Source organism: Thalassophryne amazonica, chromosome 20 (genome assembly GCF_902500255.1).
Source record: "Thalassophryne amazonica chromosome 20, fThaAma1.1, whole genome shotgun sequence".
NCBI classification, from domain to species: Eukaryota; Metazoa; Chordata; class Actinopteri; order Batrachoidiformes; family Batrachoididae; genus Thalassophryne; species Thalassophryne amazonica.
The window spans coordinates 51,915,817-51,943,141 of record NC_047122.1 but is presented as its reverse complement, the minus strand read 5'-3'; the positions used below and the strand labels follow the sequence as shown (position 1 = coordinate 51,943,141).

The window sequence follows — 27,325 nt, the reverse complement described above, 5'->3', positions numbered from 1 at the left end:
ACATGTATTTATATTTGCAGGAAAAATATGAAATTTGAACTCACCTTGAGCTCAGTGCTATTGATCTGCAGTAGCTGTTCTCCATCTATGTTTTTGGCAGTGAATTGTGGGATATGATGTTCTTGATTGAGGTCCATGAGCCAGTGGGCTACCTGCTGGGACGTCCACTCTTTAACGCTGTGGTTCTGCCAGTGATACTGCTGTGGGAGGTGTCCCTCATCCAAAATCTGCTTATTCACAACAAGCAGAGACAAACGGAGGTCCAGTTAATTGACGAGTAAATTAAAGTGCATCTACTGCAGGACATTACATGACTAATGATGCAAATGAGCAAAGATTACTAAACATCCAACCAACATGCACCGAAAACACATTTGTCACAATGAATGATGTTTGAAAATATGAGGGGGGCATGTTGCAGACATGTGAAGACATGCATGCAGTACAACACGTATCCTCTGGAGGCATGCTGCCTCAGTCTCACCTCGTCATCTATCATATCCAGACTCTAAATGTGGTGGCAGCATAGAAGACAGCACAAGGTGACTGGGGTGTTAGCAGAGCATCACTCCAGAGCAAACACAAAACAGATTCGATGACAGTAGCAAAATTTTTGAATACAATAAACCTACAGTGTGGCACTGATGTTTGCTGCTCTGACTACAACAATCCCACAGAATCGAGAAGATAAACGGTGCAGATCCAAATTAAAAGGACTGGTTTTTCAGGTATTTTACCATATTATTCAGAATATAATATGGCAATATTTTTCTTGGAAATTCATCTGAAAAAAAGATTATTTTATATTCAGGGTCATATACATCCACGACAGTATGTGGTGCCAAATACCCAGGAAACAAGTGTGCCTCACAGGACTAGACTGACCCACCCACTGCTACTTGATGGTGAAACATTGTGATTGTACTGAAAAGACACTAAGCAGCAACTGAGGAGAAGTCATGATGCAAAGTTTACATGGTGATAAAAGCATCAGTCATCAAACAACTCTCAAGCAGCCAAGACGTTTAGTGTGAGAAAGTAATGTTAGAAAATGGCAATCCCAAAAAGACCTGCGTATGAGCACACAGATGAGCGCAAGGGCACATGTTATTTAAAAAACTGTGGGTACTCGGCGTGAAAATGATAACTGTGTTGGATGAAAACAAGCAATGACACTTGCTTTTTATTCCAGGGATTTACAGATGGATGAGTGAAAGGCTTCACATCATCTGGTCACATTAGGATTTAGTGAATTGGGACACTGTCAAAATATGTCACTCATTAGATGTCTACCTACTTTGTATTTTACATTATATTCAGTTTATAATCATGCAACAAAGGGATACATTTTTTCATGTGGTGAAATCAATGTTATATGTTGTACTTTTGCAAAGGATTGATCAATAATCATGTCAACCTTAACTGCCTTGACAAATGGCGGATTTTAACACCAGCGAATAATTCGCTGACTCAACAAACCTGAACCACACAAATGAAGGAAAAATCGGGGAAAGTTAATTAAATATAGTGCACTGTGTTCTGTCCCTCCATCCAGCCATCTGTGCAAGCGTCATTGCAGTATGGGTAAGGAATTATTTGCATTATACAAGTTTTTAGATACAGTAATGGAACACTTTGTCAGAAACAAAATCAATAACACAATCATGGCCAAAAACAAGCAATTTCAACCACTACTTAGATCTCAGTAACCAATGAAGGAAGAAAAAAGATTTTGCACTTCAACTGCTTGCTATCTGCTGCAACTGAAGGTTTTCTTTTTAAAAAACACTACATGAATCAGCTCTTTTGCTTTTGTACTCAGATTAAATGACGTCTTGCTGTACTTTTAATAACAGGACAGCAAAATTGCTCGATTGCAATGTTAATAATAATTATTATGATTATATCATCATCATTATGAAATAATATTACATATTGTTATTAATATTACTAAATAATAATTATTATTGGTATTATTATTATCAACATCAATAATAACACCTATTATTATTATTATTATTATTACTAAATAATAATTATTATCATTACAGTTATTATTATTACTATTATTATTATTGAATAATAATTATTATCATCATTACTGAATAATAATTATTATGATTAAATAATCACAATTATTATTTTTAATTATTATTAACAGCTAAACACCTATTTTTCTACTTATGGTGACATAATGCAGAAGGGAAATTATTACTATTATTATTATTCTAATTATTATTATGGTAATAATATGTCACCAAAATCAGTGTGATATAACCTTTCCAATAATGTGCTTGTGGGGTGGCTTGTGATGTTATGCATCTTTAGAAAAATGGGGTTGGTTTTATTCAAACAAAAACACTGTACCTCGTCTGATGAAAGCACCAGTGGGTTTGAGCGCCCCGACATCTTGACTTCACTCAGTAGGCCGCTGACCTCCGCTGAGCTGCTGCTGCTGGCGCTCACATCATCACTCAAAGTGAAGCCCTAAAAACAACCAAGTAAATAAAACAACAAAACAAATTGAAGATTTATAGCCAGAGCTCGCTGCCTCTGGGGCAGACGTTAGTGGACTGGTTGGAAAGTTGCTGTCTAACCATGTTTTTGTGCAATTTTGGTAATTAAGAGTGACAAGACACTGCATTCATACCACGATATTGTGAATTTAATCAGCAACATCAGCAATAAAGATGAACTTCCCTCCCAACATCCTTATAAACTGAGAGAGATGAAGTGTGGACGTTCAGGATTTTAAGTAAGGTGAAAGAGTAACTCGAATTGAGGTGAGCTGCTGCCAAGAAATGAATCACCACACGGACAAAACTCTACGCAACAGTTGTTCTATAGAAGCACGTAGGGCTCAACAATAACACTTATACGACTGAAAAGAGCTAATTAAAATTATAATCGGACAAGTAAGGTAATGAGTATGGGACAAGAAATTTCTACTTCATGTCACACCAGTGGACAAAAACAAAAGTTATTGGACAAATAAAATTTTCCTTCAACATGAATAATCAAAGCCCCAACCTTCATTCGGTGAAAACTGAAAAAACACATTTTAACTAATAATCACACTGTCAATAACAGCAATTTAAATAATACACGGAAGGTGTTGAAGATCACACAGCCCCACTCACTGATTCATTTGTGATCAATAATGCAATTACGCATTTCTATAATTGCAACAATTTCCTTCATGACAATGCTGATTTTCCTCTGCGGGAATTTCAGTTTCATTAGACTGAAGCAGAATTGGGCAAAACACGAACCAATACCGTACCGGGTAACGGAAAGAGGAGAAGAACTGAGGCCATGTAAGGGAGTGCTATTCAACAAAAATAACACATTAAAGCTAAATGACAAAGTGACAACATGAAAGTGAAATTTAACTGTCAGCGCACAGTAGGTGTAATTTCACACAATATTTATCAGCTGATACTATGATTGTTGTTAATCATGTATTTTGTCACAGAGCTCAGGATTTAAAGTTATGGTAAATTACAGAGCGCAAACAAAAGTATCTACTGTGCAGTGGTGGGTAATCCGCTAACCACAAATTAACGACGCTAACATTTTCGTTAGCGGATTAGCTTTTCAGCTAATGCTGAAAACCATCAGCAGACCAATTAGCTTCCGCTAAATTTAGCTCCCTTAACTTTCAGTCCACTAATTTTTTTTTTTTTTTTTTACTAGTAAAGTGAGTAAATTTAATGGCCAAAAATGTTAGTAAACCCTAAAATCATACATGTTAGTTCCTGTTTATGAATGCAGAGAGCTATCTAACACTTCCGGTTCACAGGTCAAAGCACACAAGTGCTGGAAAGAAGACAAGAAGTTACACTGTGGACAAAAACGGTATGTAAGCAACTCAAAAGTCAGTGTTTTTATTTATTTATTTTTCGTGCATTTGTTTTGTGTTTGTGACCGCAACACAGGTGAGCTGTAGCTCTGTTAACGGTTTATAAATATATATATTATAGAGATAATCTGTGACTTCTAATACTGCAATTTACTGCTTTTGATAAAGATGATGACAGTGTTTGGGGTTTTATTTTTTATTTGTTGTATGTTTGTTTTGCTTTTGAATATACCCAGCAGCCCCTGCGGCGCTTAACTGGTTTATCAGTAGCCAACAGCGTAATCTGATGTGGCCGTGACCGAGTCAATGCTAAATATTTTAGCGGTTTAATGGTTATCGAAGCTAACTTTACGGTTAGCTGTACCCACCACTGCTACTGTGTAATCTTGTGTACCTTGGCCTTGCGTTTCTCTGGACTGTCCTCTGCTGATGGCTCTGTGGAGCTGAGAGATTTTACAGATGTCAGGTTTTACATTTACTGCTACATGTCTGTAGAAACACAATAAAACCTGCAGGCGCTCTGCTGAAGTGTTTCATTCACGCAATAATCACTTACCTGTTTCCATGTGATGTTATGCGGTCTGTGTCCTTCACTGTGGCTTTGGGGAGGACCGACCTAAAAATGCAGTTGAACACATTCAGGTCCAGCGGTGGCCTTGGTGGACACCAGACCGAGGGTTTTGGACATGGAAGCAACTGACCACACCTCCTCCTAATTTCTTTCATGCACATAATGGTGGGATTATTCCCTGCAACAAGCCCAGACACATCCAGCAGGTGGCAGACAAGTCTATGGGTATACATAAACAAAATAATGTTGCTTTGTGGACCTGAATCCTGGAAGAGATGGATGTTATTTTTATTGTTATGATTATTGTTATGTGGGCCGCTGAAGAGGAGGTACTGCTGGCCCACCACCACCAGAGGGCGCCCTGCTTGGAGTGCGGGCTCCAAGCACGAGAGGGCGCCAGACCCAGAAGAAGTGACAGCTGTCACTCATCACACCAGCTGTCACTCATTCACACCACCTACATAAGCCGGACTGCAACTCCACCTCCCCGCCGAGAAATCAACTACCGAAGAGGTAATTTTCTCTGCTGACTCAAATCGTTGAGTAATAATCTGAACTTCTTTTGCAGCCGTTATCCTGTGGTGTCTACCTTATCTGTGGGATTGGCGTTTGGTGTGATCAGCGACGGCTTCGCTTCACACTCCAATCAGATAAGTGGTAACAGGAGCTGCTAGTGTGTTCCTACTTGGAGGTGGAGGTTCTCCCTCCTAACTGTGTACAGACTGTGGAATTACTGTGTGCGAATTCACACTCATCCATCCTGTCTTTGTTTCTGCCAGCAGTACCAGGGTCGACAGTCGAAGACAGAGGCCACCTGGGGACTCGGGACTTGGCGGCTCCGGTGTTCTTCAGACCGTTGGTGGTGGAAGCCGTGTGGGACGCGGCTCATCTCTCGTCGGGGGTCTTTTATCTTCGAGTCTGCCCACACGTCACCTGGTGTTAATTGTCTATTTATATTTTGTGTGAATTTAGTTGTGTGTTGTCACAACATTAAATTGTTACTCATTGGCTTATTCATTGTCCGTTCCTTTGCGCCCCCTGTTGTGGGTCCGTGCTACGACACCTTCCCAACAATTATTATTATTAAAGAAATATTCTGCAAGTTAAACGTGGATGTGACAGATACTATTCTGGAAATAAACAGTGATTTAAGACTTCTGTGTACCAACAATTTATTGTGGAAAAATTAATGTAAAAAAAAAACAAAACATAATACATAACCTGTTCCAAAGATTGCCACATAAATATACTCCAATAAAAATGTTCGCTTAAAATATACGAGGGCTGTCAATAAAGTATAGGTCCTTTTTATTTTTTTCAAAAACTATATGGATTTCATTCATATGTTTTTACGTCAGACATGCTTGAACCCTTGTGCGCATGCGTGAGTTTTTCCACGCCTGTCAGTGACGTCATTCGCCTGTGAGCACTCGTGGGAGGAGTCGTCCAGCCCCTCGTCGGAATTCCTGCCGCGACGCTCCGCCACAGGAAAAACACCTCTGTTGGAAGCCTTAAGGACAAGTTGGAACATGTCCAGCTGTTAAACAATTTCTCATATACTCACTCCACTGAAAGCCATCAAAAGCCACCTGGATTTTACAAATGGTTATCAACACGGAGGTGTTTTTCCTGTGCCACCGCGCCGGCTGCGTCCCGACGTGCGGACGGGTCTTTCATTAAAAAAATCTCCTTTAACAGTGGAATAGCCGGATAAAATGCTGAAACCGACTTCTTCTGAAACTTCTCTGTTCTCTCACGACGTCCTGGATCAATAGAGCCTGAAATGTGGAGGTTTTCAGCTTGAAACAGGCTGACGACGGCGCCTGGGAGTGCTGCGCGATGTCCCGCACCGTGGGAAGTCCTTAAAGCGACAGTATCACCTCAAAATCTCTCATCAGCCGTTAAAATTTTCACCGAAAACCAGCTTAATTTTTCGAACCGTGTCCACTTCGATGTGCCTCACAGGTTTAGAAAAAATTTTAATCAAACAAAGCGCCAGTCTCTCGGCAACTTCTCAGACAAAGGAATTCAACGAGGGGCTGGACGACTCCTCCCACAAGGAGTGCTCACAGGTGAATGACGTCACCGACAGGCGTGGAAAAACTCACGCATGCGCACGAGGGTTCAAGCATGTCTGACGTAAAAATATATGAATGAAATCCATATAGTTTTTGAAAAAATAAAAAGGACCTATACTTTATTGACAGACCTCGTAATTGTATCACAATCCTGGGTTCTAGGCATGTACCCTAAAAGGCAGAGAGTAGATGGATGAATGATTGTTAACAAAACAAAACAGCTTTAAGCAGTATCATCAGGATATACAATTAGGCAAAACATATTCAAATCTGGCTAACTTTGATACACAAGATCAATACAAAAAACAAGTTTGTTTTGCTTTTTTATATACTGGATACCAGTCTGCCACCTGCTGGACATATCTGGACTTTGTTGCAGGGAAAAATCTTATCACATGTATGATGGAAATTACAAGCAGGTGTTGTTACAGTTATATGAGACTTTAAATGAGCTTGTTTGTTACTTTCTTTCTTCCATTTCCAAAGCCTACGTCTGGTGGCCAATCATTTACGTATAATTACCTCCACCAACGAAGTTGGACACTGAATGAATATTCATAAATTCATAACTGTCAAAAAAAATCAAATTTCTTTCATATTTGTTATGTAGGATGGTATCCTTTATTGATTAACAAAGTTTGACCCGGATCTGATCCAGATTACAGCTTTTGTGGGCATTTAAATTTAACATTGGAAAGCCCATTTAATGTATATTTTACATTATATCTTAATCAAATGTGCCCCAATCACTCTCATATTTGAACGTGAGGTGTAGACTGGCACCCACTGTCACCTGACAAAGTTTGATCTGGATCTGATCCGGATAGTGGATTTTCTGGAGATTTGAATTTAATATTGAAAAGCCCATTTGGTGTACATTTTGCATTATATCTCAATCAAAAGTCCTTCAGTCACTAATTTTTCTGTGGATTTACCTACACCACCAAAATTAGATGGAGGTTCCAATTTTATGTTTGTCTCTCTTCCACTTATCAGTCAGAAACCAAGTGCCAAAAAGCAATGACAAAATGGACATTGCAGAGATAACCAACATTCTGTGAAAATGATCTGAAAAAGAATTCAGAAACCGAAAAAGTTAGTTAAAAAAAAAAAAACTAAATACATCCTCCTGACATTTGATCACATCTAATTTGGCTCAAGAAAAGCCACTTCTAACAGGACTTTGACCTTGAAAATTTTTTTCCAAATTAAAATTTTGTGGAATTGGAAACTAGTGTTGGTGGAGGTTTGCGCTCTACGAGCGCATGTTGATTTCACATCCAAATAAAGTACGTTCGCCTGTATGATGCAGTGCTGACAGATGCAGCACTTCTGTCTCTTTTGGTCGTGCTGACGTATGGTGAAGTGTGGATTGTACTTAAAATGTGCACCCTTCTACGTAATGGAGGTTATTTTATGTCTGTGTGAAAAATGGTTACAAGTTCAGAGGGCTCGTCTTCACATCAGTGCATCACAGCCTGCAGAGAAAACGTCTTCTGATTAAAGCCAGGTAAATGACCGTCTGTGTGCTTTCATGTGAAAACTACTTTGTCTTCATGACCTGCTCACTGGGTCTGAATGTAGGTCACGGTGGGGGCGCTGTAGTGCCCTTGAACAATGATCAAGAAATGCTTGAACCAGCATGTGGAAATGTTCTCCTCCATCCTATGTTTATTATTTTGAATCACCAAGACGCCAGACACAAACATCATGAACCAGGATCACAAAGATGTAGCTGTGGATTATGATCGTGTTTAGTCGTGCACCTGTTCTCCTCCAGACGGACAGACGGGTTTGACACCGCAGAAGATGGAGAACCTGTAATGACAAGCAGAGACCACTTATTGCTTTTTTTAAACTTTACAATTAACTAGGTAACAGGGTATGAAGATAGTAAGGGCGCAGCAATCTGACATTTAAACCTAATGACCCTGACCTTCACCCTAATGACTGACCTCTGGCTGACCTTGCCTGGATGATTCTGGGACCAGATTTGGTCTAAATCTGGTTGAAAACCAAATCCCTTGACTGCAACCTTTGCCAAAATTAATTATTTAAGGGCAATTTCAGGGTCTTCATTCACCTACCAAGTTTGTAAAAATAAATAAATCAGCAAAATGACCTGGGAGGAGTTGGCCAACAAACAAACATGGCCTTGTCCTCATTTATTGACCTTTGGCAAATTTGACATCACTTGACCAACTGCAGAACTCATCTGCATATGTGTGCCAAGTTTTCTGAAAAACTCCGGTGATCATGACCTCATTGATGGGCCACTTGTAAAACTGATCTCGATGGGACAATCTCACTGCGTATGTGTGCCAAGTTTGGTGGAGATGGACATTAAAGTCAAAATAAATAATTAATAACAAGAGCAATCTGAGATTTCTGGCATCCGCCAAGGATGGACAAGGACTCAAAACAACAGATATGTGATTCACATTGTAACTTTACCTAGAATCTGGAGTCCACAACACAAAGCAATAATTGCATACTGATCCAGAAGGATCCGACTGATCAAGATGTTGGAATGTGATATTTAATTCACAAGCTGAAACAAAATAGTGTCTTCCTGATCTTGGTTTTACATCGTGATGTCGTATCCATGAAGCAGTTTTGACATAATCCTTAAAAGTCTACAAACTGAAATCCTGATCGAAAAACCAGATCCGGATCCAAATCACCTCTAAAATTTAGTGGAGTCTTTCAAGGCCCAACACCAATGTGTGGTGAAAATTTGGTGAAAATCCATTAAGTAGTTTTGACGTAATCCTGAAATCCAACAAAGCGACGCACACATATTGAAATTCTGATCCGGAATGCGAATCTGGATCACTTCCAAGATTTGGTGGAGTCTTCCATGCCCTAATATCTATCTGTGATGCAAATTTGGTGAGAATCCCTGAAGTAGTTTTGACATAATCCTTCAAAGCCTATATAAAGTGAAATCTTGATCTAGAATCCAGATCCAGATCACCTCCAAAATTTGGTGGAGTCGTCCATGGTCTAATATCTATCTGTGGTGCAAATTTGGAGAGAATCTGTGAAGTAGTTTTTTTTTGTACCTAATCCTTCAAAGCATATATAAACTGAAATCTTGATCCAGAATCTGCAAACTTAATGAAGTCTTTCATGGCCCAATATCTATCTGTGGTGAAAATTTGGTCAAAATCCATGTTGTAGATTTGCCATAATCCTGGTAACAGACAGACAAACAACTAAATGCGAATGATTTTATTATGTCCGCCAATAATTTTGGCCATTGACCCCAATGACTTCGATGTTCAAGGGCAATTCTGGGATTGACTTTCATCCACATATCGTTTGGTGGAAATCAGCCAAAGTACCTGGGAGGAGGAGAACAAACAGGCAAATCAACCAAAATTTTTAGCTTTCACCCCAGTGATGTTGAACTTTGCCCAAATAAACCCCTTAAATCTGTGACCAACCAACATGGAGATAGATTTGGTGTGAATCGGCCCAAGAACCTCGGAGGAGTAGTGGAAGAAACAAGCACACATTTTTCAGATTTTAGGGTGCGTTTTCAGTGATGTACTAACCATCCGGGGCAGACGGCGGCTGCAGCGCTGGTCTGGGGGATCCTTCTTGGCTGTTGTGTCCCTGCGAGACCTGAAGGCAACAGGACTCAAAGAGTTTGAGGGGTGAAGACCATGGAGGCGGTGAGATACTTATATGACAGACAGAAAACTTTAAAATGGAAGGACGAGAGGAACGTCGCAAAGACGAGACGATGAACAAAGTGCAAGCAGGGGAAAAGTGGCCAACGGTCAGACAAATCTGGAAGAAGTCACTTGAAAGCATTGTAAATCATTTCTAATCCCTCATCTTCTTTTCCAAACATTTTTATCTTGTGAAGCGTCACGCTGTCTTCTGTGTTTTTTATGTTCCTGCAAGTTCTGTTTTCTGGAGTTGTTTATCTGATCTGAACTCATTCCTGCTCCATGTATGAAAGTGGTATTATTCATCAGATGGTTGAAGGGAGCCAGAGTTTTTGTCCGTTTGGAGTCAGTGACCTTGAGCCAAGTTGTGGCTTTTTAAATGAAACAGCCACAGAATGAGCTGGCCACCTGAATTTTGAACTCTGACCCCTGCCGTCTTGAAACGTAGGAAAGCTGAATAAACATATGACATACCATGTGTTACATTGAAGGAATCTGATTTTTTTTTTTTTTTTTTTTTTTTTTATGTGAAATTCCAGCAAATGGAACAGGAATAATCCCAGTTTTTGTATGTTGAACTTTGACCTCTGTGACCTTGAAAAGTAGGTCAATCTGTAAAAAAAATCATACAGTTTCTCAACACGATGAGCTCTGTGTTCTTGAATAGTAGATGGAGATGAAAAATCATACGGTATAACCATGTATCACAACTAGAAAAATCTCTAATTTTAAAAAATGTAAAGCAGGAGGAATTGTCATTTCTTAAAATGCTAACTTTGAATTGTGTAACCTTAAAATACAGGTCAAGCTGTGCCATCATATGGTATAATCATGTGTCACCACTGGAGGATCCTCTAATAAAATTCTGTAACGTTTCAGGCAATGCAGCAGGATTATTGGTGTTTTTTTTTTTACTTTGGGATATTGAAAAGTTGATGAAGTTGAACATTCACAAGATGGATGTAGCACGTATCACACTTGGAAGAACCTGTCATAAAAATTTGGTGGCATTCTGGCCAATGAAGCAGAAGTAATCCCACTTTTCTGCTTTCAAGTAGCGCCCCCTTATGGCTAAAATAAGAATAAGATTGGCTCAAACATCAAAAGACTTCTAAGAGGTCAGTGAGGGCAATATGTCTACTGAGTGTAATAACAATAAGTCACCTGCAACCAGCGGTGGGCACAACTAACCAAAAAGTTAGTTTCGATAATCATTAATCCAATAACTGAAAAGTTATCTTTTATGACAATAAACCGATAAACTGCTAAAAAAAAAACAAAAAAAACGTATCTGTATTACAGATAACTGATAACCGATAACTATTACTTGTAGTATTGATTTGGACGTGGCCACATCAGATTAAACTACTGGCTTCCGATAAACCAGTTTCACTTTAAGCGCCGCAGGGGGGCTGGGTAAATTCAAGGATCACAAACACAAAGAACACACGAAAAATGAATGAATAATAAAAAAAAAAACCCAAACACTGCCATCATCTTTCAAAAGCAGTAAAACACAGTATTAGAAGTCACAGTTTATTTCGGTATTAGATACTCCGTCCTCCGTTTACGAACTAAAAACTGATGCTTTTTTCACAAGCTTTGAACCCTGCAGCTTAAACAACCGAAATACGTCCATTAATGCATTGATTGGCAGCGTAAAATACATGTAGTAAATATAAATTCTTACCTGTTAGTTTCAGTAGGATTTATCTGAAAAAATAATCGTCCAATTATCCAAAACGGTCTAAATGGTGAAGAAACGTCCCAGTTTGTACACAGCTCCTCTCTCCCACCGAGTTTGGCGATACCGTCAGCCACAAAGAAATAAAATAAAATCATGTTAAAATTAGTCCGTTCTTTCGGATCCAATGGCGGATCCACCAGCTAAGGTGGATTTACCACCACCTACCGGGCTGGTGACTGATCGCTGAGATTTTACAAAACCTTAATTCCTGGCAGCCATAGTCATTTGTTTAGTTGCGATGAAGTAATCCAGTGTCCTTTAGATATTTAAATAATTCTTTTTGCACGATGTGTGATGGGTTTTGCAGCAGATTTCCAAGGGACAACAGTGTAATGTCCAAAGTGAACCTGAACTACAGTACCCACAATGCTCCCACGTTGACCGACCAATGACGTTTTGCGCTTAATGATGACGTCTTCAGCAAGTGACATCCAGTCTGCCATAAACACACAACAGATGGACTAAAATGTTTGATTTGAGAGTTTACAAACGTTTTTGACTGTTAAACTTTACTCACTTTACCAGCAAAATAAAATATGTTATAATACTGAAAGTTATCCGAACTAAATTTATCGGAAGATAATTGGTCCAATGATGGTTTTAAAACTTATCTGAAAAGCTAATCCGCCAGCAAAAACATTAGCTTCAATAATTATCTGCTATCGAATTAGCTGAACTGTGCCCACCGCTGCCTGCGACCAAAGTTATCATGCGATGAAGGAAATGTTTGCAGACAAGGGGGACAGACAGACATCACCAGTGGAGACATATGGAATGCCGCGCAGTCAGAGCAGCACAAAGTGACAAATGCATTACAGAAATAAAGCATACAAACCTCTCCTTCTGCAGAGCGGATGCTGCCTTGAGTGACTCCTCTGTCACTCTTCTTTTTGCTCATGTCTACAACAACACAAACCCACAAAAACAACAAAAGTAACCCTGGGTCACGAAAACAAACTCACCAACAGCATGTTTTATTTCATTTCAGTCTCACTAAGAGGCGCTGAATTTGGTCGCGACCCAGTGTCGACTCCCACCACATTATGTAAGTCCATTAAAGAATCATCGGTTCCGGTAAAGAAATGCACTTAATTATCTTTTTTTTTTTTCTCTGATTCACTGCTTCTACAGGCAGCCTAGACACAGATGGAATAACTCAGATGAGATCAATTCTGCAGATTCTCCCACAGGCTCGTTTATATCTCGCTCCAGCCGTGCTCCCCTCCAGCCCTTCTTTTTAATATTGCATAAAGGGGCTGTGTCATTCAGATCAGCGCAGATTCAATCGCCGCCTGCGCTGTGCAGTCTCAGATACGGCACGTCTCCGCGTTTAGAAATAAAGAACAAAAAGGACAAAATAGGAAAGACGGGGTCAAGACGGTTTAGCGTTTCACTGAGGTCTAACGTGAAACCAAGGTCAGTGGGTATAAGTGTGCGAGAGAGAGGATGGTTTGTGATCTAACACATGATTGTGTGTAAAAGTGAGGATGCTCAGCCATGGTGGATTTAGGTTTAGGAACTGTGCAACAACATAACAGTTCATCTTTTCTGACGTCTTTCTCGTCGCACAATCAAAAACATTCCAACCTTAATTTGACTGTTGGAGTAATCTGTCAAGTTTCTAATCCTTTATCAAACAGCCAGTGCACTGCAAAAAAAAAAAATCTACAGCTTCACTTAGATTTTAGGTATGAGTATGGTGGCAGAGAGAGGCCATAACACTTGCTATGATAACGAGCAACACAGAAAACACAAGACTACAAAACAGATGCTTCAGTTCTACAACAGGCAGATAAAAACCGAATGGCACTTAATGACCGTTGGAGGAGGTTATGTTTGTTTGTCTATCTGTGAACAGCTTGGAGCCCACAATTCTTCATATATCATTATGAAATTTTTACTGAAGATTCATATCCTAATAGGCAAGAACTGATTAAAGTCATAAGTCAAAGGGCCCAGTCAGGAAAAATCTTGGAAAATTGGAAAAAAAAAAGTCCCCATCTTTAATATTGAAGGAATTTTCAAGAAATGCAAAATGTAGGATGATATCCTTTATCACCTGACAAAGCTTGATCTGGATCTGATCCAGATTGTGGATTTTGTGGACATTTGAATTTAATATTGAAAAGCCCATTTGGGGTACATTTTGCATTATATCTCAATCAAAAGTGCATCAGTCACTCTCATTTTTCTGTTATGGATTTACCTACACCACTAAAATTGTATGAGGTTCCAATTTTATGCCTGTTTGTTGTCCAGTTATCAGTCGGAAACCAAACCAAGTGCCGAAATCAATGACAAAATGTACGCAGCAGAGATAACCAATGTTCTGTGAAAATGATCGAAAAAGAATTCAGAAACCGAAAAGAAAAAAAAAAACTGACAACACCACAAAAAAAAACTCTGATCCAAGTGCATAAAATAAATACATCCCCCTGACATTTGGTCACATTTAATTTAGCTTAAGAAAAGCCACTTCTAAACTTCCAAAAAAAAATTTTCCAAGGTAAAATTTTGTGGAATTTTTGTGGAATTGGAAACTAGTGTTGGCGGAGGTTTGAGTTCTACGAGCGTGGTGCTCTAGTTTGATAATGTGTCTGTTGCAAAGTCACACAACCAAAACCACAGATGCTCTGCAAAGCTCCACAACACAACGGACGTGCTAACAACACAAATAGAGGTTTCTGTCAGTAGAACTTTGACTGGCTTCAAGTCTTCAATGCAATGTAAATAAAATAACAAAATAGAAGAATCCAGTTTGGTTAAGTGTGAAATAATCAGTAAAGTAAATAAATGTACTTAGCGAAGTCCACCGACCAGGTAGAGCAAAAGACATTAGAGCATTGCAATGCGCTGAGCTGTACGTCAAAAATCCTCAAGTATATTATCATATTAAATGGTTTCATGTGCTGTAGATTAGATTATATTTGTGTTCTCTATCTTTGCAGCACTTTCTCATTTTGCAAGATATTTTTTGATACAACTACCTGCTATTGAATTGATGATGGTGTTGTTGGGTTTTTATTTGTGTGTGTATTTATACGCATTTTGTAAGTTGCTACTGCTGTCTTAAATTGCAAGTGTTGTGGTGTCCATCAGCCACTGTATGAAAAACTGCAGATATCAAGTTGATATCATCTCTCTCTCTCTCTCTCTCTCTCTCTCTCTCTCTCTCTCTCTCTCTCTCTCTCTGTCTGTCTCTCCTCATTTAAAAAGAAAGTGTGTAATTATGGCTGTGTGACAAACAGACCTGTGTTAGCTCTGTGCGGTGGAGCTCTGTGCGGTGGAGCGCTGAGCCGCTCGGCGTTGTTGCTGTTGTTGTTGTTGTTGACTTGGATGCCGTTCTGCTTCATCAGCTGCATTAGTTCAGACTCTAATGTTGCAATCTGTCGAGAGAGGGAACCCGATCAATAGCATTTACCTTCTACATGCTGCTTTTAAACACTGAGGAAGAGGAGCGCATAGTTCAGCTCCATTTCACTCCATTTATACAGACTTCTGAATATGAAGTTTCTTGAGTTGTGTCTGTTGGAATTAAAACCCAAATTAGAACATTTGCACATTTCATTCTATTTGTGTCACCTTAATGTGCACACATTATGTGTCACTCTCAGTTTTAAAGCAAATATATGCAAAAAAAAAAAAAAAAAAAAAAAAAAACCCTAAAATCTAATCAGCTCATTCATTCCCAATGGGGTACCTGTGGTGTAAGTATCAAGTGTTTTAAATTGATTTGTACAAACCACCTTTCACTGGCTTCGTGTGAATGTGAGAGCTATGTTTGAGGCTTTGCTCTTGATTTATGAAATTCTTAATGGTTGTACACTCATATCTTATGGAATTTGTCAAACTTAACATGAGATCTCCGACTAGAAGTTGTAACGTTTTTTTTTTTTTTGTGCTCCTGTTGTGTTTAACAGTCTACCTATGGACATTCAAAATCCAGTTCTGCTGAACTGGTTAAGACAAACAAAAAACCCACTTAATTCTCATGAATATGTAAATGAAGGCACCAAAACAGTCCAAAATATATATTAGGTTAATGTTTATGGGGGCCACATTGAGGTTCTAATTCTCCACAAATTTAATTTTGCAGTTTTTCTGATTGATGATCGACTAGTGGCATATATGATCCTCAGATATAATAAAGACAGTCTGCCAATTGAAACTTCTGGGAAAAAAAAACTTATGGGAAAAAAAAAATCAGGCAGTTTTACTTTCCAACAACTTTCAGTATCAGTTTCACTTTCAGTTACGTACCTCATGTCATTCTGTTTGTTACAAAAATTAGCAGACTATAGATTTTGGAGACAAAACATCTCTCTCTGCCTCCTATTCTGTTAAGAGACAATATATACAATAAACAAACCTGAGAAAACCTGATACAGTTGTATGCAAAGGTTTTGGCACCCCTGATAATTTTCATGATTTTCCTATATAAATCATTGGTTGTCTGGATCAGAAATTTCAGTTAAATATATCATATAGCAGACGAACACACTGATATCTGAGAAGTGAAATGAAGTTTCTAGTATTTACAAAAAGTGTGCATTTAAACAATTATTTAAACAAAATTAGGCAGGTGCATAAATTTGGGCACCCTTGTCATTTTATTGCTTTTAATATATTTAGCACTAATTATTGGAACACAAAATTGGTTTGGTAAGCTCATTGACCCTTGACCTCCTTACACAGGTGAATCCAATCATGAGAAAAGGTATTTAAGGTGGCCATTTGCAAATATTTCCCTTCTTTGCATCTCTTCTAATGAGTGACAACATGGGAGCCTCTAAACAACTCTCAAATAACCTGAAAACAAATATTGTTCAACATCATGGTTTAGTTTCCACTGTGAGGAACATAGTGAGGAAATGGAAGACCACAGGCACAGTACTAGTTAAGGCCTGAAGTGGCAGGCCAAGAAAAACCTCAGATAAGCTGAAGCGAAGGATGGTGAGAACAGTCATAGTTAACCCACAGACCTGCTCCAAAGACCTACAACATGATCTTGCTGCAGATAGTGTATCTGTGCATCGTTCAACTATACAGCACACTTTGTACAAAGAGATGCTGTATGATGCTGTAATGCAGAGAAAGCCTTTTCTGCATACACGCCACAAACAGAGTCGCTTGTGGTATGGTAAAGCACATTTGGACAAGCCAGCTTAATTTTGGAACAAGGTGCTGTGTACTGATGAAACTAAAATTGAGTTATTTGGACATAACAAGGGGGGTATGCATGGCTGAAAAAGAACACAGCATTCCAGGAAAAACACTTGCTACCTACAGTAAATTTGGAGGTGGTTCCATCATGTTGTGTGGCTGTGTGGTCAGTGCAGGTACTGGGAATCTTGTTAAAGTTGAGGGTCACATGGATTCCAGTCAATATCAGCAGATTCTTGAAAAGAATGTTCATGAATCAGTGACAAAGTTGAAGTTGTGCTGGGGCTGGATCTTTCAACAAGACAACGACCTTAAACACTGATCAAAATCTACTGAGGCATTCATGCAGAGGAACAAGTACAATGTTCTGGAATGGCCATCTCAGTCCCCAGACCTGAATATTATTGAAAATCTGTGGTGTGATTTTAAGTGGGCTGTCCGTGCTCGGAAACCAACAAACCTGAGATGTTTTGCAAAGAAGAATGGTCCAAAATACCTTCAACCAGAATCCAGACTCTCATTGGAAGCTATAGGAAGCACTTAGAGGCTGTTATTTCTGCAAAAGGGGAATCTACTAAATATTGATGTATTTTTTTCTGTTGGGGTGCCCAAATTTATGCACCTGCCTAATTTTATTTAAAGAATTATTGCACACTTTCTGTAAATCCTATAAACTTCAATTCACTTCTCCAATATCACTGTGTTGGTCTGCTATATGATATATTTAACTGAAACTTCTGATCCAAACAATCAATGATTTATAAAGGAAAATCATGGAAATCATCAGGGGTGCCCAAACCTTTACATACAACTCTATTTATCTTACAAACCTTCAGAGGTTTATAAGAAACTGTATTTTTACAGAGTGCCAATAAAAGTGATCATTCTGAGTGTGTTGGTTCGCATTTCATCATATTTACAGTCTTCACTGTAACAGAAACGGGATGTGCACAATTTAACACAGCCATCATTAAAAGCAAAGAAGTGCATTTTGTTCCTGTTTATGGGAGCGTCTGGTGTTTTTCTTTGGAAGATTAATGTGCATCGCTTCCGACACTCACCAAGAGAAGAGAGTAAGAGTTTTATTTTAAGGTTCTATACCCTGACTTGCAGCCCTTGGATCTCAGCCAGGTGAGCTTTCTCAGCCTCCTCCAGACGCCGCCTCTCAGCATCCTCTTTCTGAATAAACTCCACCTCTCTGGAGGGAAAACACAGACGAGGGAAAGTCACGCACGGAGTACTCACAACTGTGTCGTACCACAGGAAAACCTAACACGTGTCTACACGTCGGACCGGGAGTGACATGTTTAGCCGCATGTTCTCCTTGAATTGCTGGCTGTCTGAGTGGTGTCCAAAAAATGAGGTGGGCTTCATAGATAATTGGCAAAGCTTCTGGGGAAAACCTGGTCTTGTTAGGAGAGACGGCATCCATCCCACTTTGGATGGAGCAGCTCTCATTTCTAGAAATCTGGCCAATTTTCTTAAATCCTCCAAACCGTGACTATCCAGGGTTGGGACCAGGAAGCAGAGTTGTAGTCTTACACACCTCTCTGCAGCTTCTCTCCCCCTGCCATCCCCTCATTACCCCATCCCCGTAGAGACGGTGCCTGCTCCCAGACCACCAATAACCAGCAAAAATCTATTTAAGCATAAAAATTCAAAAAGAAAAAATAATATAGCACCTTCAACTGCACCACAGACTAAAACAGTTAAATGTGGTCTATTAAACATTAGGTCTCTCTCTTCTAAGTCCCTGTTAGTAAATTATATAATAATTGATCAACATATTGATTTATTCTGCCTTACAGAAACCTGGTTACAGCAGGATGAATATGTTAGTTTAAATGAGTCAACACCCCCGAGTCACACTAACTGCCAGAATGCTCGTAGCACAGGCCGAGGCGGAGGATTAGCAGCAATCTTCCATTCCAGCTTATTAATTAATCAAAAACCCAGACAGAGCTTTAATTCATTTGAAAGCTTGACTCTTAGTCTTGTCCATCCAAATTGGAAGTCCCAAAAAACAGTTTTATTTGTTATTATCTATCGTCCACCTGGTCGTTACTGTGAGTTTCTCTGTGAATTTTCAGACCTTTTGTCTGACTTAGTGCTTAGCTCAGATAAGATAATTATAGTGGGCGATTTTAACATCCACACAGATGCTGAGAATGATAGCCTCAATACTGCATTTAATCTATTATTATACTCAATTGGCTTTGCTCAAAATGTAAATGAGTCCACCCACCACTTTAATCATATCTTAGATCTTGTTCTGACTTATGGTATGGAAATTGAAGACTTAACAGTATTTCCTGAAAACTCCCTCTGTCTGATCATTTCTTAATAACATTTACATTTACTCTGATGGACTATCCAGCAGTGGGGAATAAGTTTCATTACACTAGAAGTCTTTCAGAAAGCACTGTAACTAGGTTTAAGGATATGATTCCTTCTTTATGTTCTCTAATGCCATATACCAACACAGTGCAGAGTAGCTACCTAAACTCTGTAAGTGAGATAGAGTATCTCGTCAATAGTTTTACATCCTCATTGAAGACAACTTTGGATGCTGTAGCTCCTCTGAAAAAGAGAGCTTTAAATCAGAAGTGCCTGACTCTGTGGTATAACTCACAAACTCGCAGCTTAAAGCAGATAACCCGTAAGTTGGAGAGGAAATGGCGTCTCACTAATTTAGAAGATCTTCACTTTGCCTGGAAAAAGAGTCTGTTGCTCTATAAAAAAGCCCTCCGTAAAGCTAGGACATCTTACTACTCATTACTAATTGAAGAAAATAAGAACAACCCCAGGTTTCTTTTCAGCACTGTAGCCAGGCTGACAAAGAGTCAGAGCTCTATTGAGCCGAGTATTCCTTTAACTTTAACTAGTAATGACTTCATGACTTTCTTTGCTAATAAAACTTTAACTATTAGAGAAAAAATTACTCATAACCATCCCAAAGACGTATCGTTATCTTTGGCTGCTTTCAGTGATGCCGGTATTTGGTTAGACTCTTTCTCTCCGATTGTTCTGTCTGAGTTATTTTCATTAGTTACTTCATCCAAACCATCAACATGTCTATTAGACCCCATTCCTACCAGGCTGCTCAAGGAAGCCCTACCATTATTTAATGCTTCGATCTTAAATATGATCAATCTATCTTTATTAGTTGGCTATGTACCACAGGCTTTTAAGGTGGCAGTAATTAAACCATTACTTAAAAAGCCATCACTTGACCCAGCTATCTTAGCTAATTATAGGCCAATCTCCAACCTTCCTTTTCTCTCAAAAATTCTTGAAAGGGTAGTTGTAAAACAGCTAACTGATCATCTGCAGAGGAATGGTCTATTTGAAGAGTTTCAGTCAGGTTTTAGAATTCATCATAGTACAGAAACAGCATTAGTGAAGGTTACAAATGATCTTATGGCCTCAGACAGTGGACTCATCTCTGTGCTTGTTCTGTTAGACCTCAGTGCTGCTTTTGATACTGTTGACCATAAAATTTTATTACAGAGATTAGAGCATGCCATAGGTATTAAAGGCACTGCGCTGCGGTGGTTTGAATCATATTTATCTAATAGATTACAATTTGTTCATGTAAATGGGGAATCTTCTTCACAGACTAAGGTTAATTATGGAGTTCCACAAGGTTCTGTGCTTTATTCACTTTATACATGCTTCCCTTAGGCAGTATTATTAGACGGCATTGCTTAAATTTTCATTGTTACGCAGATGATACCCAGCTTTATCTATCCATGAAGCCAGAGGACACACACCAATTAGCTAAACTGCAGGATTGTCTTACAGACATAAAGACATGGATGACCTCTAATTTCCTGCTTTTAAACTCAGATAAAACTGAAGTTATTGTACTTGGCCCCACAAATCTTAGAAACATGGTGTCTAACCAGATCCTTACTCTGGATGGCATTACCCTGACCTCTAGTAATACTGTGAGAAATCTTGGAGTCATTTTTGATCAGGATATGTCATTCAATGCGCATATTAAACAAATATGTAAAACTGCTTTTTTGCATTTACGCAATATCTCTAAAATTAGAAAGGTCTTGTCTCAGAGTGATGCTGAAAAACATTCATGCATTTATTTCCTCTAGGCTGGACTATTGTAATTCATTATTATCAGGTTGTCCTAAAAGTTCTCTGAAAAGCCTTCAGTTAATTCAAAATGCTGCAGCTAGAGTACTAACGGGGACTAGAAGGAGAGAGCATATCTCACCCATATTGGCCTCTCTTCATTGGCTTCCTGTTAATTCTAGAATAGAATTTAAAATTCTTCTTCTTACTTATAAGGTTTTGAATAATCAGGTCCCATCTTATCTTAGGGACCTCATAGTACCATATCACCCCAATAGAGCGCTTTGCTCTCAGACTGCAGGCTTACTTGTAGTTCCTAGGGTTTGTAAGAGTAGAATGGGAGGCAGAGCCTTCAGCTTTCAGGCTCCTCTCCTGTGGAACCAGCTCCCAATTCAGATCAGGGAGACAGACACCCTCTCTACTTTTAAGATTAGGCTTAAAACTTTCCTTTTTGCTAAAACCTATAGTTAGGGCTGGATCAGGTGACCCTGAACCATCCCTTAGTTATGGTGCTATAGACTTAGACTGCTGGGGGGTTCCCATGATGCACTGAGTGTTTCTTTCTCCTTTTGCTCTGTATGCACCACTCTGCATTTAATCATTAGTGATTGATCTCTGCTCCCCTCCACAGCATGTCTTTTTCCTGGTTCTCTCCCTGAGCCCCAACCAGTCCCAGCAGAAGACTGCCCCTCCCTGAGCCTGGTTCTGCTGGAAGTTTCTTCCTGTTAAAAGGGAGTTTTCCTTCCCACTGTCGCCAAGTGCTTGCTCACAGGGGGTCGTTTTGACCGTTGGGGTTTTTACGTAATTATTGTATGGCCTTGCCTTACAATATAAAGCGCCTTGGGGCAACTGTTTGTTGTGATTTGGCGCTACATAAATAAAATTGATTGATTGATTGATATGATTCACCTGTGGCATTAAAGCTTTAGAACGCCACAAATCCAACAACATATCTTTGGACAAAAATGTACAAACAGTAGGAGAGTTGGGATTTTTTTGGTCACACAAATACATTTGTGCTGAGACATTTTCATTCTTGAGTTTTAAATTCAGAACAGCTGCCAAAGAACGTGTCATTACAATGTCCATAAAATGCAACAAACAGTGGGATTAATAATAACAGACTGAATACATTTGTGCCCCGGAAAATTTAATGACGAGTTTTACATTCAAAAAGACGTCGAAAATGGCCACCAAATGACCATTAGCTTTTAAAATACCACTTTAAAATTCAACTTTTTCGGTTTTGGAATTCTTTTTCAGATAATTTTCGCAGAACATTGGTTATCTCTGCTATGCACAATTTGTCATTGCTTTTTGGCACTTGATAACTGGAAGATAGACACACAGGCATAAAATTGGAACCTCCATCCAATTTTGGTGGTGTAGGTAAATCCATGACAGAAAAATGAGAGTGAGTGAGGCACTTTTGATTGAGATATAATGCAATATGTACACCAAATGGGCTTTTCAATATTAAACTCAAATGTCCCCAAAATCCACCATCCGGATCAGATCCAGATTGAACGATGTCAGGTGATAGTGGGTGCCAGTCTGCACCTTTCAACAGGGCTTAATTTGAGGGGGAGCAAGCCGGAGCGCGCTCCGGAACCTCAGATGTGCACTTCGGAACCTCTGACGTTGGCTCCGCCAGCTATTTATACTGGATCCGTGATCCGCCACCTCTTTTGACTAACAAAATATTTTTTAAAAAATCACCGCAATTGCTCTCACTGCCAATCACACTGCCGCCCTCCTGTCTGCTGTGTGGAATTGCGCCAAATCTGGCAACAGGTCTAGAGGCTACGCTCGCTGTTTTGATCCGGATGTTGACCGTAGCCGCAGAGCTCAATGGCCACCGAGAGAGGACTTGGATTCTTTGCGGGTCCCGCATCCGTACCCCCGGAGGCAGTGAGTGAAGGGAGAGCCGCGCATTGTCTTCTGCGTGTGTCTGTTTATAACAGGCTGCTACCAGATACAGGACATGTTCACATCCTCAGTCAAACTCCAGACATCTCCACGTCACTACATATTCAGTCCCTGATTGGTCATCGCGGCACGACGAGACGAAAAAGTTCAGATTTTTCAACTTGGGGAGGAGGGCAACACGACGTGACGCGATGCCACAAACGCGCAAAACGTTCAAAACCGCTTCACTCGCGTCACTTCACTCGCGTCGCTTCACTTGCGTCGCGCTGCGCGGTTTGGCGCCAAAACGGGTCCTTACATAGGGATTACATGGCAACCTATGGCTGCAGTCGCTCGCATCGCGTCCGGTGTGAATGCGGAGAACGTAACTCCCGCGATAAACGAGGGACCACTGTACATCATTAAACAGGAATTTGTACTCTATTCGGATTTGGTGTGACTAGTGTTATTAACGCCCAGTTTATTTTTGGTGTGGCACACAGCGTTGTTCACAAGCCCCCCCCCCCCCGCCCTTCTTTTTTTTTCTGCACCGGAGCCACCCATCCTCTGCGCTCCGGGACCTCCCACTTTACAAATTAAGCACTGCCTTTCAAATATGAGAGTGATTGTGGCACGTTTGATTAAGATATAATGTAAAATATACATTAAATGGGGTTTTCAATGTTAAATGGCCACAGAATCTGTAATCTGGATCAGATCTGGATTAAACATTGTACATCAATAAAGGATATCATCCTACATAACATTCTCAAATATGAAAGAAATTTGACCTTTTTTGACAGAGTTATGACCTTTTGAAAATTCCATTCAAGATTTTTTCTGACTGGGCCCTTTGACCTATGACCTTGAAAATTTAGCTCATCAGCGTCTCACCATGTCATTTAGGTCCTTCATACTTTATTTTGAGTAAATGCTTCAGGGGAGCATTAGCATGGCAAAAATCTTTCAGCTTCTGGGGGGAGCAGAGCCTACCCCCTCAGAAGCTGAAAGGTTTTAGTCACCTTTTTAAGCATTTTCCTTATTTTGCCTTTCATCTTCTGGAGGGGTTCTGCTCCCCATACCCCCACCTTTTTAAGCATTTTCCTGTTTTTGCTTTTCAGATGACCCCCCTAATTACAGCACACTTAACCCCCTGCTACTTAAAGCATTTGTTTAATGTAGACGTAACTGAATATTCAAAGTTTTCAGCTAGTTGACAGTAGGGCTGTACAATATGGACAAATTATCGTATCTCAATACTGTCATATAAATTGTCATGTAAATGTCACTTATATACATGGTGTCCATATTCTTGAGCCTCTTAGGTGGATAGGGAGAGTTCCCATGGGATAAAAAAAAACTTGGCCTCCACTCTAGCTCCACCCATACCAGGAAGTGTTCAACATTTGACATTTTCCTGTTTCACTGTGACTGAAAATTTGGCACTTCCTGCTTTAGTGTGAGCTTGCCACTGAGTTCCCGCAAGAGTCCATGGGATCTCATCTGTCAATCCAGGAAGTGTTTGACATTTGAACATTTCCTGTTTTACTGTAGATTTGAAATTTGGCACTTCCCGTTTTGTGAACAGCCTGGAACTCACAATTTTTCATATATTGTTATGACATTTTTACTGAAGATTCATACGAGCGAAGCTTCGCACAGCGGCACGAAGCTCGCTGATGGTACAGGGAGCATTCGTTTCATCAGTTAGCCACCGTTTGGTTCACAGGACCAGAGTCAATTAAAGGCAGTCAGAGCAGAAAGGTCATAATGGGACCAACCCAAGAAATCAACGCAAATGAAAAAGGAGAGCAGTGCGCTGAATAAAGATGAGAGGAAGCACAAGAAACCCAGCTCGGTGAATGAGACCGGTTAAATTAAAGAAAAAATAAAAAATATAGAGCAATTTAAACTAGAAGCACTCAGAGAGTGCAAATCTCCGCCAAGGCCATAGGGTCACTGACCATAAAGAAATTCCCTCCTTGGCACAGTGATCTATTCAACAATTCAGTGTTACAACCAAAACTATGATACATACACTTTTCTTTCCTTTATATTTGACATCCTTGACTATGAAAACATACCACTAGAACTTGGAATCACTTTTATGTCTTTATTAGTTCAAAAGTTATTGTATAAAAACGATTTTTCGGTAATAGCGGTTTTCTTCTGGATCTAGCTCCATAACATTTGAAGCTACATCAAATCGGATGACACCTTACTGAATCAGTACAGATTCAGCTACAATTTGGTGTTAGTTGTGCATCTCTAGCTTCATTTGTCACCTCACACTGACACATTTTCTATTTTCCCTATATTTTTGCATATTCTGGACTTACGCGTAGCCAGGGGTGGGCCTGGATGGGCCTGGGCCCGCCCACTTGTCAGCCAGGCCCGCCCCATCCAATGAGAAGGCTGAGTTGACACTCAACAGCCACCTGTTGTTGCCTCATTGTATTCCTATGATATGGTATTGCATTAGCACTGAGCGACAAATTTTTTTTTAACGGCTCCTTCTCAGGCGGGCTGGTCGTGGCACTGGTCGGCATCACCGCGATTGCTCTCACTGCCTCCGATGCGCTTTCTGCTGGCTCGGTAAATGCAGCAGCGGGCCACTCACACCGCCCTCCTGTCTGCTGTGCGGAATTGCGCCAAATCTGGCAACAGGTCCAGAGACTACACTCGCTGTTTTGATGCGGATGTTGACCGCAGCTGCAGAGCTCCGTGGCCACCGAGAGAGGACTTGGATTCTTTGCGGGTCCCGCATCCGTACCTCAGGAGGCAGTGAGCGAAGGGAGAGTTCTGCGTGTCTGTTTATAATCTTCTCGCACAGAAGAAAAAAGAGAGTGTTTACACAAGAGAAAAAAGTGAGAAAATGTTAATGCCTGTTTGAGAAAAGTGTATAAAGTGTGTAGTGAGGGGGTTTACAGCCTTAAAACAACTATAATAATTGCAAAAAATAACGCTGACTACTTCGCGGATTTCGCTGTTTTCTACTGTTAAATGGATAAAAACGTCCACCAGAACATCCATGTTGACTCACAGACTGAATGCACTCTTCGTGCTTTCCCTTTAAAGAGAACTGACCGAATCGTTGGACTATGATGACGTGATAAGAGAGTTCAACAAAAAACCCCGTCGTCTCCTGCTGTAGCATTAAAAGGATTCATCAAATGTAAGTGTGAGACCATTAATTACTTTTTCTTCTAAATAGGCCTAACTGTTAATATTATATTGCAACTGCCACGAATCATGTTGGTGTCCGTTCTGATGGCTTTTAATTTGGCCAACGAGCCAACCTGTTTTCATGTTGCGGATATATTTAGAATTTTTATTTTAAAGGACTTTACATGACTAAGCGTTGCGTTGCTGCTTGCATTGTCCATGGGATGCTTGTGTCTGACACTTTGCGTCTGTGTAACTGTGCACACAGCGTCTGTGCAGTTGGCTGAGATGTGTTCATCATTAAACTTGGAATTCATTTTTGAAACAATGCCTTATTTAAATACTTACGAGTATTGACGTTTTGGGTTTAGGCCAAGCTAAGTAGGCTACCAGACTTGCACTGAATGTGTGTGTGTGTGTGTGTGTGTGTGTGTGTGTGTGTGTGTGTGTGTGTGTGTGTGTGTGTGTGTGTGTGTGTGTGTGTGTGTGTGTGTGTGTGTGTGTGTGTGTGGCGCTGCACTGCAGCTTGCATTATCCATGAAGAGTACTTGTGTCTGACGTGTCGCGTCTGTGTGCTCACTTTGCCAGTGCTGTAGGCTAAGTGATAACGTTGCTTGCGATGTCCAAACGAGGCATACTTTTTCAAACAATGTATTATAATACCTACACCTTACCTACAACCCCAAAGGTTGGGCCCGTCTGATTTTTTCTGGGCCCACCCGTTTTATGATTTCTGCCTACACCCCTGATTCTGGATCACCTGATCCGGAATCTGGATCCGATCATCACCAAACTTTGTTGTTTGATAGAACATTTGACTATGTTACACCCTAATTTTTTTCAAGCCTTTCTGCCTTGTTTTTGTGGAGTTAGAAACTAGAATGTCAAAATTCCCCCTATCCCGCAATGGTGAAGAATCCTTTAGAAAATTCCTGGATCCAGATCGTGATCCGGATCACCACTAAAATTTAATCACTTGTTCCTCTTGTCATTTCCAACCACTCCACAAAATTTCATCAAAATCCGTTCAAAACGTTTTGAGTTATCCTGCTGACAAAC

At 40.0% G+C, this 27,325-nt stretch overlaps 1 protein-coding gene across 2 annotated transcripts in view; it reads right to left on the bottom strand.

Moving 5' to 3' along the window:
- The window catches only part of ppp1r9a (protein phosphatase 1, regulatory subunit 9A), a 139,200-nt gene that overhangs the window by 2,203 nt on the left and 109,672 nt on the right, over positions 1-27,325 (bottom strand). The window contains exons 10-19 of one of the 2 annotated variants that reach the window (XM_034160178.1): positions 18,203-18,299; positions 15,189-15,324; positions 12,774-12,838; positions 10,072-10,141; positions 8,278-8,329; positions 4,419-4,478; positions 4,257-4,305; positions 2,368-2,487; positions 485-508; positions 45-230 (exon numbers count right to left, since the gene is read on the bottom strand). In XM_034160178.1, coding sequence (XP_034016069.1) covers positions 45-230; positions 485-508; positions 2,368-2,487; positions 4,257-4,305; positions 4,419-4,478; positions 8,278-8,329; positions 10,072-10,141; positions 12,774-12,838; positions 15,189-15,324; positions 18,203-18,299 — 859 coding nt within the window. The remainder of the gene's footprint in view (positions 1-44; positions 231-484; positions 509-2,367; positions 2,488-4,256; positions 4,306-4,418; positions 4,479-8,277; positions 8,330-10,071; positions 10,142-12,773; positions 12,839-15,188; positions 15,325-18,202; positions 18,300-27,325) is intronic. The other variant, XM_034160179.1, reaches the window with a different exon arrangement.